Source organism: Heptranchias perlo, chromosome 4 (assembly GCF_035084215.1).
Source record: "Heptranchias perlo isolate sHepPer1 chromosome 4, sHepPer1.hap1, whole genome shotgun sequence".
Classification (NCBI taxonomy): domain Eukaryota; kingdom Metazoa; phylum Chordata; class Chondrichthyes; order Hexanchiformes; family Hexanchidae; genus Heptranchias; species Heptranchias perlo.
In genome coordinates, this window is record NC_090328.1 from 54,153,112 (window position 1) to 54,166,883 (window position 13,772).

The following is a 13,772-nucleotide window of genomic DNA, read 5'->3' on the forward strand; positions in this document are numbered from 1 at the left end:
ATATTCCTCACTCTACCATTACCAACAAGCCAAGGGATCAACCCTGGTTCAATGAGGAGTGCAGAAGAGCATGCCAGGAGCAGCACCAGGCGTACCGAAAAATGAGGTGCCAACCTGGTGAAGCTACAACTCAGGACTACATGTGTGCTAAACAGCGGAAGCAACATGCTACAGACAGAGCTAAGCGATTCCACAACCAACGGATCAGATCCAAGCTCTGCAGTCCTGCCACATCCAGCCATGAATGGTGGTGGACAATTAACCAACTAATGGGAGGAGAAGGCTCTACAAACATTCCCATCCTCAATGATGGCGGAGTCCAGCACGTGAGTGCAAAAGACAAGGCTGAAGCGTTTGCAACCATCTTCAGCCAGAAGTGCCGAGTGGATGATCCATCTCTGCCTCCTCCCGATATCCCCACCATCACAGAAGCCAGTCTTCAGCCAATTCGATTCACTCCACATGATATCAAGAAACGGCTGAGTGCACTGGATACAGCAAAGGCTATGGGCCCCGACAATATCCCTGCTGTACTGCTGAAGACTTGTGCTCCAGAACTAGCCGCACCTCTAGCCAAACTGTTCGAGTACAGCTACAACACTGGCATCTACCCGACAATGTGGGAAGTTGTCCTGTCCACAAAATGCAGGACAAATCCAATCCGACCAATTACCGCCCCATCCGTCTACTCTCAATCATCAGCAAAGTGATGGAAGGTGTCGTCGACAGTGCTATCAAGCGGCACTTACTCACCAATAACCTGCTCACTGATGCTCAGTTTGGGTTCTGCCAGGACAACTCGGCTCCAGACCTCATTACAGCCTTGGTCCAAACATGGACAAAAGAGCTGAATTCCAGAGGTGAGAGTGACTGCCCTTGACATCAAGGCAGCATTTGACCGAGTGTGGCACCAAGGGGCCCTAGTAAAATTGAAGTCAATGGGAATCAGGGGGAAAACTCTCCAGTGGCTGGAGTCATACCTAGCACAAAGGAAGATGGTAGTGGTTGTTGGAGGCCAATCATCTCAGCCCCAGGACATTGCTGCAGGAGTTCCTCAGGGCAGTGTCCTAAGCCCAACCATCTTCAGCTGCTTTATCAATGACCTTCCCTCCATCATAAGGTCAGAAATGGGGATGTTCGCTGATGATTGCACAGTGTTCAGTTCCATTCGCAACCCCTCAAATAATGAAGCAGTCCGAGCCCGCATGCAGCAAGACCCGGACAACATCCAGGCTTGGGCTCATAAGTGGCAAGTAACATTCACGCCAGACAAGTGCCAGACAATGACCATCTCCAACAAGACAGAGTCTAACCACCTCCCCTTGACATTCAATGGCATTACCATCACCGAATCCCCCACCATCAATATCCTGGGGGTCACCATTTACCAGAAACTTAACTGGACCAGCCATATAAATACTGTGGCTACAAGAGCAAGTCAGAGGGCTGGGTATTCTGGGGCTAGTGACTCACCTCCTGACTCCCCAAAGCCTTTCCACCATCTACAAGGCACAAGTCAAGAGTCTGCACTTGCCTGGATGAGTGCAGCTCCAACAACACTCAAGAAGCTCGACACCATCCAGGACAAAGCATCCCGCTTGATTGACACCCATCCACCACCCTAAACATTCACTCCCTTCACCACCGGCACATTGTGGCTGCAGTATGTACCATCCACAGGATGCACTGCAGCAACTCGCCAAGGTTTCTTCGACAGCACCTCGCAAACCCATGACCTCTACCACCTAGAAGGACAAGGGCAGCAAGTACATGGGAACAACACCATCTGCACGTTCCCCCTCCAAGTCACACACCCGACTTAGAAATATATCGCCGTTCCTTCATCATCGCTGTGTCAAAATCCTGGAACTCCCTATCTAACAGCAATGTGGGAGAACCTTCACCACACGGACTGCAGCAGTTCAAGACAGCGGCTCACCACCACCTTCTCAAGGGCAACTAGGGATGGGCAATAAATGCTGGCCTCGCCAGCGACGCCCACATCCCATGAACGAATAAAAAAAAGTGTCCCAGTTCGGGGCTGAATAGGACAACGAGGTTGCAAGCAATCTGGTTCAGCCTGAGATAGTAGCTAGCAAGGGGGATGGAATCAGTAGCAAGGTTATGGAGATTGTCGGGGGGACCGAGATAATGGCTTTAATCTTCCCAGCATTTAACTGGAGGAAATTGTGGCTTATGCAAGACTGTATGTCAGACAGGCAGTTTGAAACATGGTGACAGTGGAGGGCTCAAGAGAGGTGGTGGAGAGATGGATGCTGTCAGCGTACATGTGGAAGCTGATTCCATCACTGTGGGTAATATCACCAAGAGGCAGCATGTAGATGACAAAGAGTAAATCCTTAGGAGATCCCGGAGATAATGGTGCGGGGACAGGAAGAGATGCTATTACTGCAGAAACTGTGGGTACAATTGAAAAGGTAAGAGTGGATCCCAGCAATGACAGTCCCACTGAGTTATAAAGCAGATGTTGGAGGAGGATGGTGTAAAAGGCTGCAGAGAGGACGAGGAGGGATAATGCATCACAATCACGGTCACAGACAATGTCATTTGTGACTTTGTTTAGAGCCATTTAGGTGCTATGGCAGATGCAGAAACCTGATTGGAGAGATTCAAACATGGAATTGCGGGAAATATGGGCATGATTTGGGAGATGACAACATGTTCGTGGACTTTGTGGAGGAAAGGGAAGTTGGAGGTAGGGCGGCAGTTTTCAAGGACAGAGGTGTCGAGGGTGGGTTTTTGAGGAAGGGGTGATGACAGTGGTTTTGAAAGGAAGGGGGACAGTACCTGAGGAGAGGGAACCACTTAACAATGTCAGGTAGCACAAGGGCCAGGAAGGGACTTTGGTAGTTGGCAGTATAGTGAAAATGCGCTCAAGAGAGCAGGAGTTTGTCTCATGGATGAGATGAGCTTGGAGAGGGCATGAGAACTGATAGAAATGTGGTTTCCAACAGTTCTCCCAGTGACTCAGCTGGTTAAAGCAGTGAGCAGCTGAGGTCATACGTCCACACCTAGAAAACTAACAAAATCTGACCAACAGCCACAAAGAAGCTGAGAGCTCAAAACCATTTCTCTATATAGACCTATGATGTCATAGGAACAGGAGTAGGCCATTCAATTCCTTGAACCTGTTCTGCCATTCATTGAGATCTGTACTCTAATTCCATTTACCCACTGTGGCTCCATATCCCATAATATCTTTGGCTCGCAAAAATCTATCGATCTCAGATTTAAAATTATTAATTAAGCTAGCATCTACTGCTTTTTGTGGGAGAGAGTTCCACACTTCTACCACCCTTTATACACTGAGTGCAATAGGGCATGGATTTGTTGTAAAATTAGTGGGAGGCATACCCAACATTTCGCCACTGTATGGCGGAAGACTGTGGCAAAAATTTGGGGCATTTCTGTCATTTCTTGCAGATAAACTATGGCTATGAATTGGTAGTTTGTTGCTACATCTGATAAATTGTTTATACTGTTGTTACAGTGACATGGGGACATTCTTGTCCCATCTCTGCTCAACGTTCACAGAGGCACTATCTATCCCATCTTCTCCAATTCACACTGGCCCTTTTCTGCCATACACCAGTTTATGCTGGCACTGTTTTTGTCCCTTTTTCCATCCTCCTGCCCTGATTTGCATTGGCATTCCCCCTTCCCTTTCCCCTTTCTCTCCCGTTCACACTGGAACTTTTTTTTTTGTAAAATGCTTTGGGATGTTTTTCTGCATTAAAGATGCTAAATAAATGCCAGTTAGTTGATCTCAGCTGGAGGAGAATTCAGCACCCGTGGGCTAGACGAGGAGAAAAAATCAGCTCGGGTTCCTGATGTTGATTGCTAACCAATGACCCCCTGCCAGAAAGTGCAAATGTGGATATCAGGTGAGGAAAGGATAGGGATTGGTTGTGTCTTTACCACCTTCCTGGCTCCCGTCACCATCAAATAGCCTGCCAACACTCACTGCCTTGGTTCACACATGAAGAATGGCGACTTGGATGAATACTTGAGGACACCAAAGCCTTTTTTTTAAAAAAGGTATCCCATAATGAAAGTTGGAGGTAAAATCTTGGATTTTCTCCACACATTTATGCTTATCTTGAATATAAAGTTTTGTACATCAGCTCAGTAACACATATAACCAGCATAAAATGTTGTAGCTCATATTAGTTTTAAACCATCCCATCTGATATAAATAAAGTATCACACACATGAAGTGCTCCTCCACTGTCCCAATAAGCATGATAGAGTAAAAGTGTAATGCTTTTGGGAGGAAGAACTGTTTCAACTTTCATTGCACTCAGAAAGTAGCCTGTTCTCACCTGAGGAATGCTGCTTGTACTACTGAAAGACGCATTGTGATTGAATGCGTCACTGCAGACCAGAGACTAATTCTCACTGAATTATTTACATATGAAAGTCTAAATTCTTTATTTGAAAGTTAACCATGTGGAAAACGTTGTCACCAAGCAGTTTTTCATCCAAACTGTTGTTAAGCTAACTTAAGGGTTAAGTCATGGCAGGAGATCCCAGACCCGTGTCATGTTCCTCTTGTGGGATGTGGGAATTCAGGGATCCTTCCTGTGTCCCTGGTTCCTTCACCTGCGGGAAGTGTGTCCAGCTGCAGCTACTGTTTGACCGCTTGACGGCTCTGGAGCTGCGGATAGACTCACTTTGGGGCATCCGCGATGCTGAGGAAGTCATGGATAGCACGTTCAGTGAGTTGGTCACACCACAGATAAAAATTACTGAGGGAGATAGTGAATGGGTGACCAACAGACAGAGGAAGAGTAGGAAGGCAGTGCAGGGGTCCCCTGCGGTCATCTCCCTCCAAAACAGGTATACCGTTTTGGATACTATTGGGGGAGATGGCTCACCAGGGGAAGGTGACAGCGGCCAGGTTCATGGCACCGTGGCTGGCTCTGCTGCACAGGAGGGCAGGAAAAAGAGTGGCAGAGCTATAGTGATAGGGGACTCGATTGTAAGGGGAATAGATAGGCGTTTCTGCGGACGCAACCGAGACTCCAGGATGGTATGTTGCCTCCCTGGTGCAAGGGTCAGGGATGTCTCGGAGCGGCTGCAGGACATTCTGGAGGGGGAGGGTGAACAGCCAGTTGTCGTGGTGCATATAGGTACCAACGATATAGGTAAAAAACGGGATGAGGTCCCACAAGCTGAATTTAGGGAGTTAGGAGTTAAACTAAAAAGTCGGACCTCAAAGGTAGTAATCTCAGGATTGCTACCAGTGCCACGGGCTAGTCAGAGTAGGAATGACAGGATAGCTAGGATGACTACGTGGCTTGAGAGATGGTGCAAGAGGGAGGGATTCAAATTCCTGGGCCATTGGAACCGGTTCTGGGGGAGGTGGGACCAGTACAAATTGGTCGGTCTGCATCTGGGCAGGACTGGAACCAATGTCCTAGGGGGAGTGTTTGCTAGTGCTGTTGGGGAGGGTTTAAACTAATGTGGCAGGGGGATGGGAACCGATGCAGGAAGTCAGTGGGAAGTAAAGTGGTTTCAGAAACAAAAGGCAGTAAGGGAGAGTGTACAGAACATGACCGGACAGATGGTCTGAGAAAGCAGGGCAAAGACCAAGGGAAGTCTAGATTAAACTGCATTTATTTCAATGCAAGAAGTCTGATGGGCAAGGCAGATGAACTCAGGGCATGGATGGGTACATGGGACTGAGATGTTATAGCTATTACTGAAACATGGCTAAGGGAGGGGCAGGACTGGCAGCTCAATGTTCCAGGGTACAGATGCTATAGGAAAGATAGAGCAGGAGGTAAGAGAGGAGGGGGAGTTGCGTTCTTGATTAGGGAGAACATCACGGCAGCAGTGAGAGGGGATATATCCGAGGGTTCGCCCACTGAGTCTATATGGGTAGAACTGAAATATAAGAAGGGAGAGATCACTTTGATAGGATTGTACTACAGACCCCCAAATAGTCAACGGGAAATTGAGGAGCAAATATGTAAGGAGATTACAGACAGCTGCAAGAAAAATAGGGTGGTAATAGTAGGGGACTTTAACTTTCCCAACATTGACTGGGACAGCCATAGCATTAGGGGCTTGGATAGAGAGAAATTTGTTGTGTATTCAGGAGGAATTTCTCATTCAGTATGTGGATGGCCCGACGAGAGAGGGGTCAAAACTTGACCCCCTCTTGGGAAATAAGGAAGGGCAGGTGACAGAAGTGTTAGTGAGGGATCACTTTGGGACCAGTGATCATAATTCCATTAGTTTTAAGATAGCTATGGAGAATGATAGATCTGGCCCAAAAGTTAAAATTCTAAATTGGGGAAAGGCCAATTTTGATGGTATTAGACAGGAACTTTCAGAAGTTGATTGGGAGAGTCTGTTGGCAGGCAAAGGGACGTCTGGTAAGTGGGAGGCTTTCAAAAGTGTGTTAACCAGGGTTCAGGGTAAGCACATTCCTTATAAAGTGAAGGGCAAGGCTGGTAGAAGTAGGGAACCTTGGATGACTCGGGAGACTGAGGCCCTAGTCAAAAAGAAGAAGGAGGCATATGACATGCATAGGCAGCTGGGATCAAGTGGATCCCTTGAAGAGTATAGAGATTGCCGGAGTAGAGTTAAGAGAGAAATCAGGAGGGCAAAAAGGGGACATGAGATTGCTTTGGCAGATAAGGCAAAGGAGAATCCAAAGAGCTCCTACAAATACATAAAGGGCAAAAGAGTAACTAGGGAGAGAGTAGGGCCTCTTCAGGATCAACAAGGTCATCTATGTGCGGAACCACAAGAGATGGGTGAGATCCTGAATGAATATTTCACATCGGTATTTACGGTTGAGAAAGGCATGGATGTTAGGGAACTTGGGCAAATAAATAGTGATGTCTTGAGGAGTGTACATATTACAGAGAGGGAGGTGCTGGAAGTCTTAACGCGCATCAAGGTAGATAAATCTCTGGGACCTGATGAAATGTATCCCAGGACGTTATGGGAGATTAGGGAAGAAATTGCGGGTCCCCTAGCAGAGATATTTGAATCATCGACAGCTACAGGGGTGAGGTGCCTGAAGATTGGAGGTTAGCAAATGTTGTGCCTTTGTTTAAGAAGGGCGGCAGGGAAATGCCTGGGAACTACAGACCAAAAAAAACAACTATTTTCAACTCCCACCCGCCCGTTCTTGGGGTTTAAAATCACCCCCAAATAAACAACTCATTTGAAAACTCCTTATTACCAGAAGATGGAAAGATTTTTCCATAATTTACAGATTACTGGTGATACTATTACTGGTGATGGTGATACTATTCATTATATTACAGTTCATCAATATATATACTTCCTTCACAGGGCATACTCTCTAAACTATGTGATAATTCAACTTGTATGATTTTTAAAAACAAATTTTATCCTCAGAATAGCTAATATTCAGTGAAACCAAAAGATTGTTTTGTTCCATAGGACATTGTCATAACTACTTCTTGTGCTTTTAAGATTTACTCAGGTGATCAGATAAAGGTGAAAATCAAAAGCTTTGGCTCATATGTAAAGAAAGTAAATAGACATTAATCCGTCTATAGAGTGAAAGTTAAAAGATAGAGGTTTCTTTTAAGGTTGCTGTATTTATGAACTGAGTGGATGTTTAGTAGTTTGATATTCTGTTTCTAGGCTCAGTTTGGAACATTGTCAGATTACTTTGATGCTGTCCATAAAGATGCTAGTTCAGGAAATTCACCATCACCATTTCCTGTCTTGAGCGGGGACTTCTTTACCTATGCAGACAGAGATGACCATTACTGGAGTGGATACTTTACCTCCCGACCCTTCTATAAGCGACTGGACAGAGTTTTAGAATCGCATCTGAGGTAAATACATCCAAAGTTTGTGCATTAGTTCTGATATCTTGTGTATTTGTAATCTGTGCTGATTTTGTTTTTTTGTTCTCTAGCTTCAATCAGGAAGGCCTCGATTTTAAAATTCTCATCCTTGTTTTCAGATCCCTCCATGGCCTTGCCCCTCCCTATCTCTATAACCTCCTCCAGCCCTACAACCCTCCAAGATCTCTGCACTCCTCCAATTCTTGCCTGTTGCGCATCCCCGATTTTAATACCTCCACCATTGGCAGCCTAGAACCTAAGCTCTGGAATTCCCTCCTTAAACCTCTCCGCCTGTCTACCTCGCTCTCCTCCTTTAAGGTGCTCCTTAAAACCTACCTCTTCAACCAAGATTTTGGTTACCTGTCCTAATATCCCCTTATGTGGCTCAGTGTCAAATTTTGTTTGATAATCATTCCTGTGAAGCATCTTGGGATGTTTTACTACCTTAAGGTCACTATATAAATGCAAGCTTTTGTTGTTGTTTTTGTTCATTGACAGCCTGAATGAAAAAGTGAAAAGCATTTAACACTCATCTTTTTACTTTCTATATGAACCATGGAGCTAGTAATTATCACAAGTGCTCTTTAAATAACTGCAGGGCTAACTTTAATAAATAAATACGGGACCTAAAATTCTTAACTTATTATCCCCAGTTAGAGAAGCCACTGCAGATCAGAGTCTAATCAGTGCATTTGTTGGGAAGTGCTCATTTGAACACTCCTAATTACCACTCAACTCTCATGCTCGGGGCAAATGGGATTTCTGGGATTCCTTTGCAGTATTCACTGAAATGTGACCTAACTCTTGGGTAAGCCTGTGCCGACCTTGATTTTTGCTCTGCCCTGGAAATTGCTTCATTTCCCCCTGTGTGGTCCTTGGTGTCAACTAAAGCAGTTACCTCCACTTGTGCAATCTTTGACTATAGGGGAGGTCTTGCCTTACCTTGATTGTTGCCTAGGTGATTATTTTATGTCTAGTGTGTGCAGTCCTTGGCACTGTCAGTAGGTTAAAATATGAGTGTTATACAGGGACTAGTTAGCCAGATGTGACTGACATACAAGCTCCTTATTGTTGGTTACCTTTCTCTCTCCTTAGTGCCACCCTTTGGCTGGGTACTTTCGCACCAGGTTCTTAGAGATTTTATATACCTCAGCCGCATCTTTTAATACCATTAGGATGAACTTTGTCTTTTGATAAAGCATAGAATATAATTCCCTAGGCATTGGTTCCCAAAGACAACAAATTTCTTGAGTGCATTTGGGACAGTTTTCTGGAACAATATGTTCTTGAACCAACAAGAGAACAGCCATCTTAGATTTAATAATGAGTAATGAGCCTGAATTAGTGAATAATCTAACGGTAAGAGAACACTCAGCTAACAGTGATCGTAATACGATCGAATACAATATTAGATTTGAAAGGGAGATGGGTGAGTCACGAACCAAGGTTTTAAATTTAGGTACAGTCGACTTTGGAGGGATGAGGCAGAAATTGACCACAATAGGCTGGGTAGAACTATTAACGGATAAAACTAAGGAAGAACAGTGGGGCGTGTTCAAAAAAGTATTTGGTAGAATACATACCCCTAAAGGGCAAGAGCACTACTTGTGTAATTAAACAACCTTGGTCAACAAAGGAAGTGAGAGATAGTATAAAACTAAAAGAAAGAGCTTATACGAAACCAAACAACAGTGGAGATTCCATAACTGGGAGAGATATAGAAACATAGAAAATAGGAGCAGGAGTAGGCCATTCAGCCCTTCGAGCCTGCTCCGCCATTCAATATGATCATGGCTGATCCTCTATCTCAATACCATATTCCCGCTCTCTCCCCATACCCCTTGATGCCATTTGTGTCTAGAAATCTATCTAGCTCCATCTTAAATATATTCAGTGACTTGGCCTCCACAGCCTTCTGTGGTAGAGAATTCCGCAGGTTCACCACCCTCTGAGTGAAGAAATTTCTCCTCATCTCAGTCCTAAATGTCCTACCCCGTTTCCTGAGACTGTGACCCCTCGTTCTGGACCCCCAGCCAGGGGAAACATCCTCCCTGCATCCAGTCTGTCTAGCCCTGTCAGAATTTTATATGTTTCAATGAGATCCCCTCTCATTCTTCTAAAGTCGAGTGAATACAGACCGAGTCGACCCAATCTCTCCTCATACGACAGTCCTGCCATCCCAGGAATCAGTCTGGTGAACCTTCGCTGCACTCCCTCTGTGGCAAGTATATCCTTTCTTAGGTAAGGAGACCAAAACTGCACACAATACTCCAGGTGTGGTCTCACCAAGGCCCTGTATAACTGCAGTAAGACATCCTTGCTCCTATAGTCAAACCTGCTTGCAATGAAGGCCAACATACCATTTGCCTTCCTAACTGCTTGCTGTGCCTGCATATTTGCTTTCAGTGATTGGTGTACACAGACACCCAGGTCCCTTTGTACATCAACATTCCCCAATCTATCACCATTTAAATAATACTCTGCCTTTCTGTTGTTTGAAGTAGATAACTTCACATTCATCCACATTATACTGCATCTGCCATGTATTTGCCCACTCACTCAACTTGTCTAAATCGCCTTGGAGCCTCTTTGCATCCTCCTCACAACTCACGATCTCACCTAGTTTTGTGTCGTCAGCAAACTTGGAAATATTACATTTGGTTCCCTCATTCAAATCATTGATATATATTGTGAATAGCTGTGGATATAAAGAACAGCAAAGGGATACAAAGCAAGTGGTAAGTGCTGCAAAAAGGGAATACATGAAAAAGATTGCGAGGGATATCAAGGACAAGACTAAATGTTTTTACAGATATATTAAGAGAAAGAGGGTGGCTAAGAGTAACGTGGGTGGGCCCCTTAATGACAGATGCAGGTGATATTGTAATTGGAGATCAGGAAATGGCAGACTTACTAAATAGCTACTTTGTATCGGTCTTCATAGTAGAGGACGAGGACAAAATACCAGAGATACAAGGCAAACTAAAAGTAAATCAAGGGGAGGAACTAATGACATTCAATATTAGTTAAAAAAATGGTGATGGAGAAACTAATGTTATTAAAGACATGCAAATCTCTGGGATCCGATGGTTTCCACCCCAGGGATTAAAAGAAGTAGGTGACAAAATTGTTCATGCGTTAGTCATGATCTACCAAAACTCTCTCGATTCTGGAATTGTCCCCTTGGATTGGAAAATTGCCAATGTTACTCCACTATTTAAGAAGAGTAAGAGAGATAAACTCGGAAATTATAGGCTTATTAGTCTAACGTCAGTTGTGGGGAAGTTACTAGATTCTGTTATTAGGGACAGAGATAGATCATAGTATTTTCTGAATGGCAAGAAGCTAGGAATTGTGGATGAGCAGAGAGATTTAGGCATCCAAACACAAAAACCACTTAAAGCATGTACAAAAAATAATTTAAAAGGCTAATGGAATATTGGCCTTTATCTCAAGAGGGGTGGAAGTTATGTTACAGCACAGAGCTCTGGTTAGATCCCATCTGGCGTGCTGCATTCAGTTCTGGGCACAGCACCTCAGGAAGGATATATTGGCCTTGGAGGGGGTGCAGTGCAGATTCATCAGAATGTTACTGGAGCTAAAAGGATTAAGTTATGAGGAGAGGTTGCATATACTAGGCTTGTATTCCCTTGAATATAGAAGATATAGGGGTGATCTAATTGAAGTGTTTAAGACGATTAAAAGGATTTGATAGGGTCAGTAGAGTGAAACTATTTCCTCTGGTGGAAGAGTCCAGAATAAGGGGGCATAACCTTAATTAGAGCAGGCCATTGAGAGGTGATATCAGAAAGCACTTTTTCACACAAAGCGTAGTGGAAATCATGGTATCATAGTAGGTATAGCACAGGAGGAGGCCATTCGGCCCATCGTGCCTGTGTTAGCTCTTTGAAAGAGCTATCCAATTTGTCCCATTCTCTGGACTATCCGGAACTCTCTCCCCAAAAAGCTGTTGATGCTAGGTCAATTGAAAATTTCAAAACTGAGATTGATTGATAGATTTTTGTTAGGCAAAGGTTTAAAGGTTACGGAACCAAGGCGGGTGGTTGGAGTTAAGATATGGATCAGCCATGGTCTAATTCAATGGCGGAACAAGCTCGAGGGGCTGAACAGCCTACTCCTGTTCCTGTGGTTGTTGCAGTTTTAGCAGTAAACATGCACATGTGAGACATATGAAAGGTTGGGTGCAGATTCAAGTTGTATCTACAGTGTCCCAGCAATGTACTTTAACCATAGTGTTAGACGAGCACCTCCTCTGCACAAGAGTAGTGTTTATGTTTCCCATACAAGCCATGCTAAGTTGGTGTGAAATTGTGGCAGTTTTGTGCTGTGGAGTTGTATTGTAAATGGTTGTGATTTTATTGTGGCATGCTGTATTGAAGGGCAAGTGATTGAATCTATTTTTTAATCCTTTTATCTTTTTATATTGTTAAACCTACTTTGTTTGTCTATTTTTCTAGCTCTTTATCTATCAAAAGTTTTGCATCTGACATATTGTTAAGACAGGGAAAAATGTCTGACATATCCTTAGAATGCAAAGTATATTGTTTTGATTAAATTTCCCATTTATTACAAAAATATCCAATCATAACAACTTCCGATTTAAAAAAAATCCCATCTTTTTTTTTAAAAAAGTAAAAATAATTAATGAATAACCATGAAACAACCGATTAAATCCTGCAAAAAGTTTCAAAATGCTTTGAGTTACCATGTTGGTTCTCAGCCATTCCATAATAAAATGTATAACACATTGTGATCACATAAAAAGAAATTACAAATATACCTAGAACCCTACCTGTCACATTTTCTAATATGTCCAACAACTTTCCTCTGAACTCGCCATCCTTCCGTCAAGGCTTTCAGGCTTTCCGCTTCTGCTCGAACCAGGAACGTGAGTCCCGATATTTTATTGGGCCTTCAGCCACCGTGCTCCACAATGTCCTTCTCTTCCTCCTACCCCTTGAACGAGTAACCTTTTAAGCCTCTACACATGCGCTATTGCCCTCCCCATCATGACAGCCACAACAGGCCTCTTTCCTAGTGCGGATGCTGTCTGTGACTGTTGCCCCTCCTCTTAGTTGGCTGCTATCTGTCCTTTCTGCTGACAGTGTTGTTGTTTGTGTGTTCACAGTATGGCTGGTATCTCCTGCTGCTGTGGCCATCCTTTCTTCTGCCCTGATCAAATGTGTTGACTGTAAAGTGACAGCAAGAGTTCAGTGTAACATTCAGGCTGATTTCTAAATTACTCCCAAGTGCACCTAGGTTCTAGCCACCCCTAGTCTGCGGAAACAATATTTCAGTGAGCGAGTGGACAATTTATGAAACAAGGTCCCTTAAGAGACGGTGGAAGCAGTTAGTGTTGATTCGTTCAAATGCAAATTAGATAGATTTCTTTCAGAAAATAACATTCAGGAGTAATTTGAGTCATGACATGTGGTAAGTATATCATGCTTGGGAAGATAAGGTGACTTTGGACATGGGGGAATTTTAACCCACAAGAAGGGATGGGTTGGGGACGGGTGGGTTGTTAAAATAATTGATTTTTCGAGTGCGACCGCAACCCAGCTCCATTGCGCCCACTTCCACATCAAGGCAGCATTTGACCGAGTGTGGCACCAAGGAGCATTAGTAAAATTGAAGTCAATGGGAATCCAGTGGCTGGAGTCATACCTAGCACAAAGGAAGATGGTAGTGGTTGTTGGAGGCCAATCATCTCAGCCCCAGGACATTGCTGCAGGAGTTCCTCAGGGCAGTGTCTTAGGCCCAACCATCTTCAGCTGCTTCATCAATGCCCTTCCCTCCATCATAAGGTCAGAAATAGGGATGTTCGCTGATGATTGCACAGTGTTCAGTTCCATTCGCAACCTCTCAGATAATGAAGCAGTCCGAGCC

The 13,772-nt window shown here is 44.2% G+C and overlaps 1 protein-coding gene across 3 annotated transcripts in view; it reads left to right on the forward strand.

The window, feature by feature from the left end:
* man2a1 (mannosidase, alpha, class 2A, member 1) overlaps window positions 1-13,772 on the forward strand; it is a 198,463-nt gene that overhangs the window by 73,431 nt on the left and 111,260 nt on the right. For all 3 annotated transcript variants that reach the window (XM_067982943.1, XM_067982942.1, XM_067982941.1), the window contains exon 9: window positions 7,654-7,850. In XM_067982943.1, the coding sequence (XP_067839044.1) occupies window positions 7,654-7,850 (197 nt within the window). The remainder of the gene's footprint in view (window positions 1-7,653; window positions 7,851-13,772) is intronic.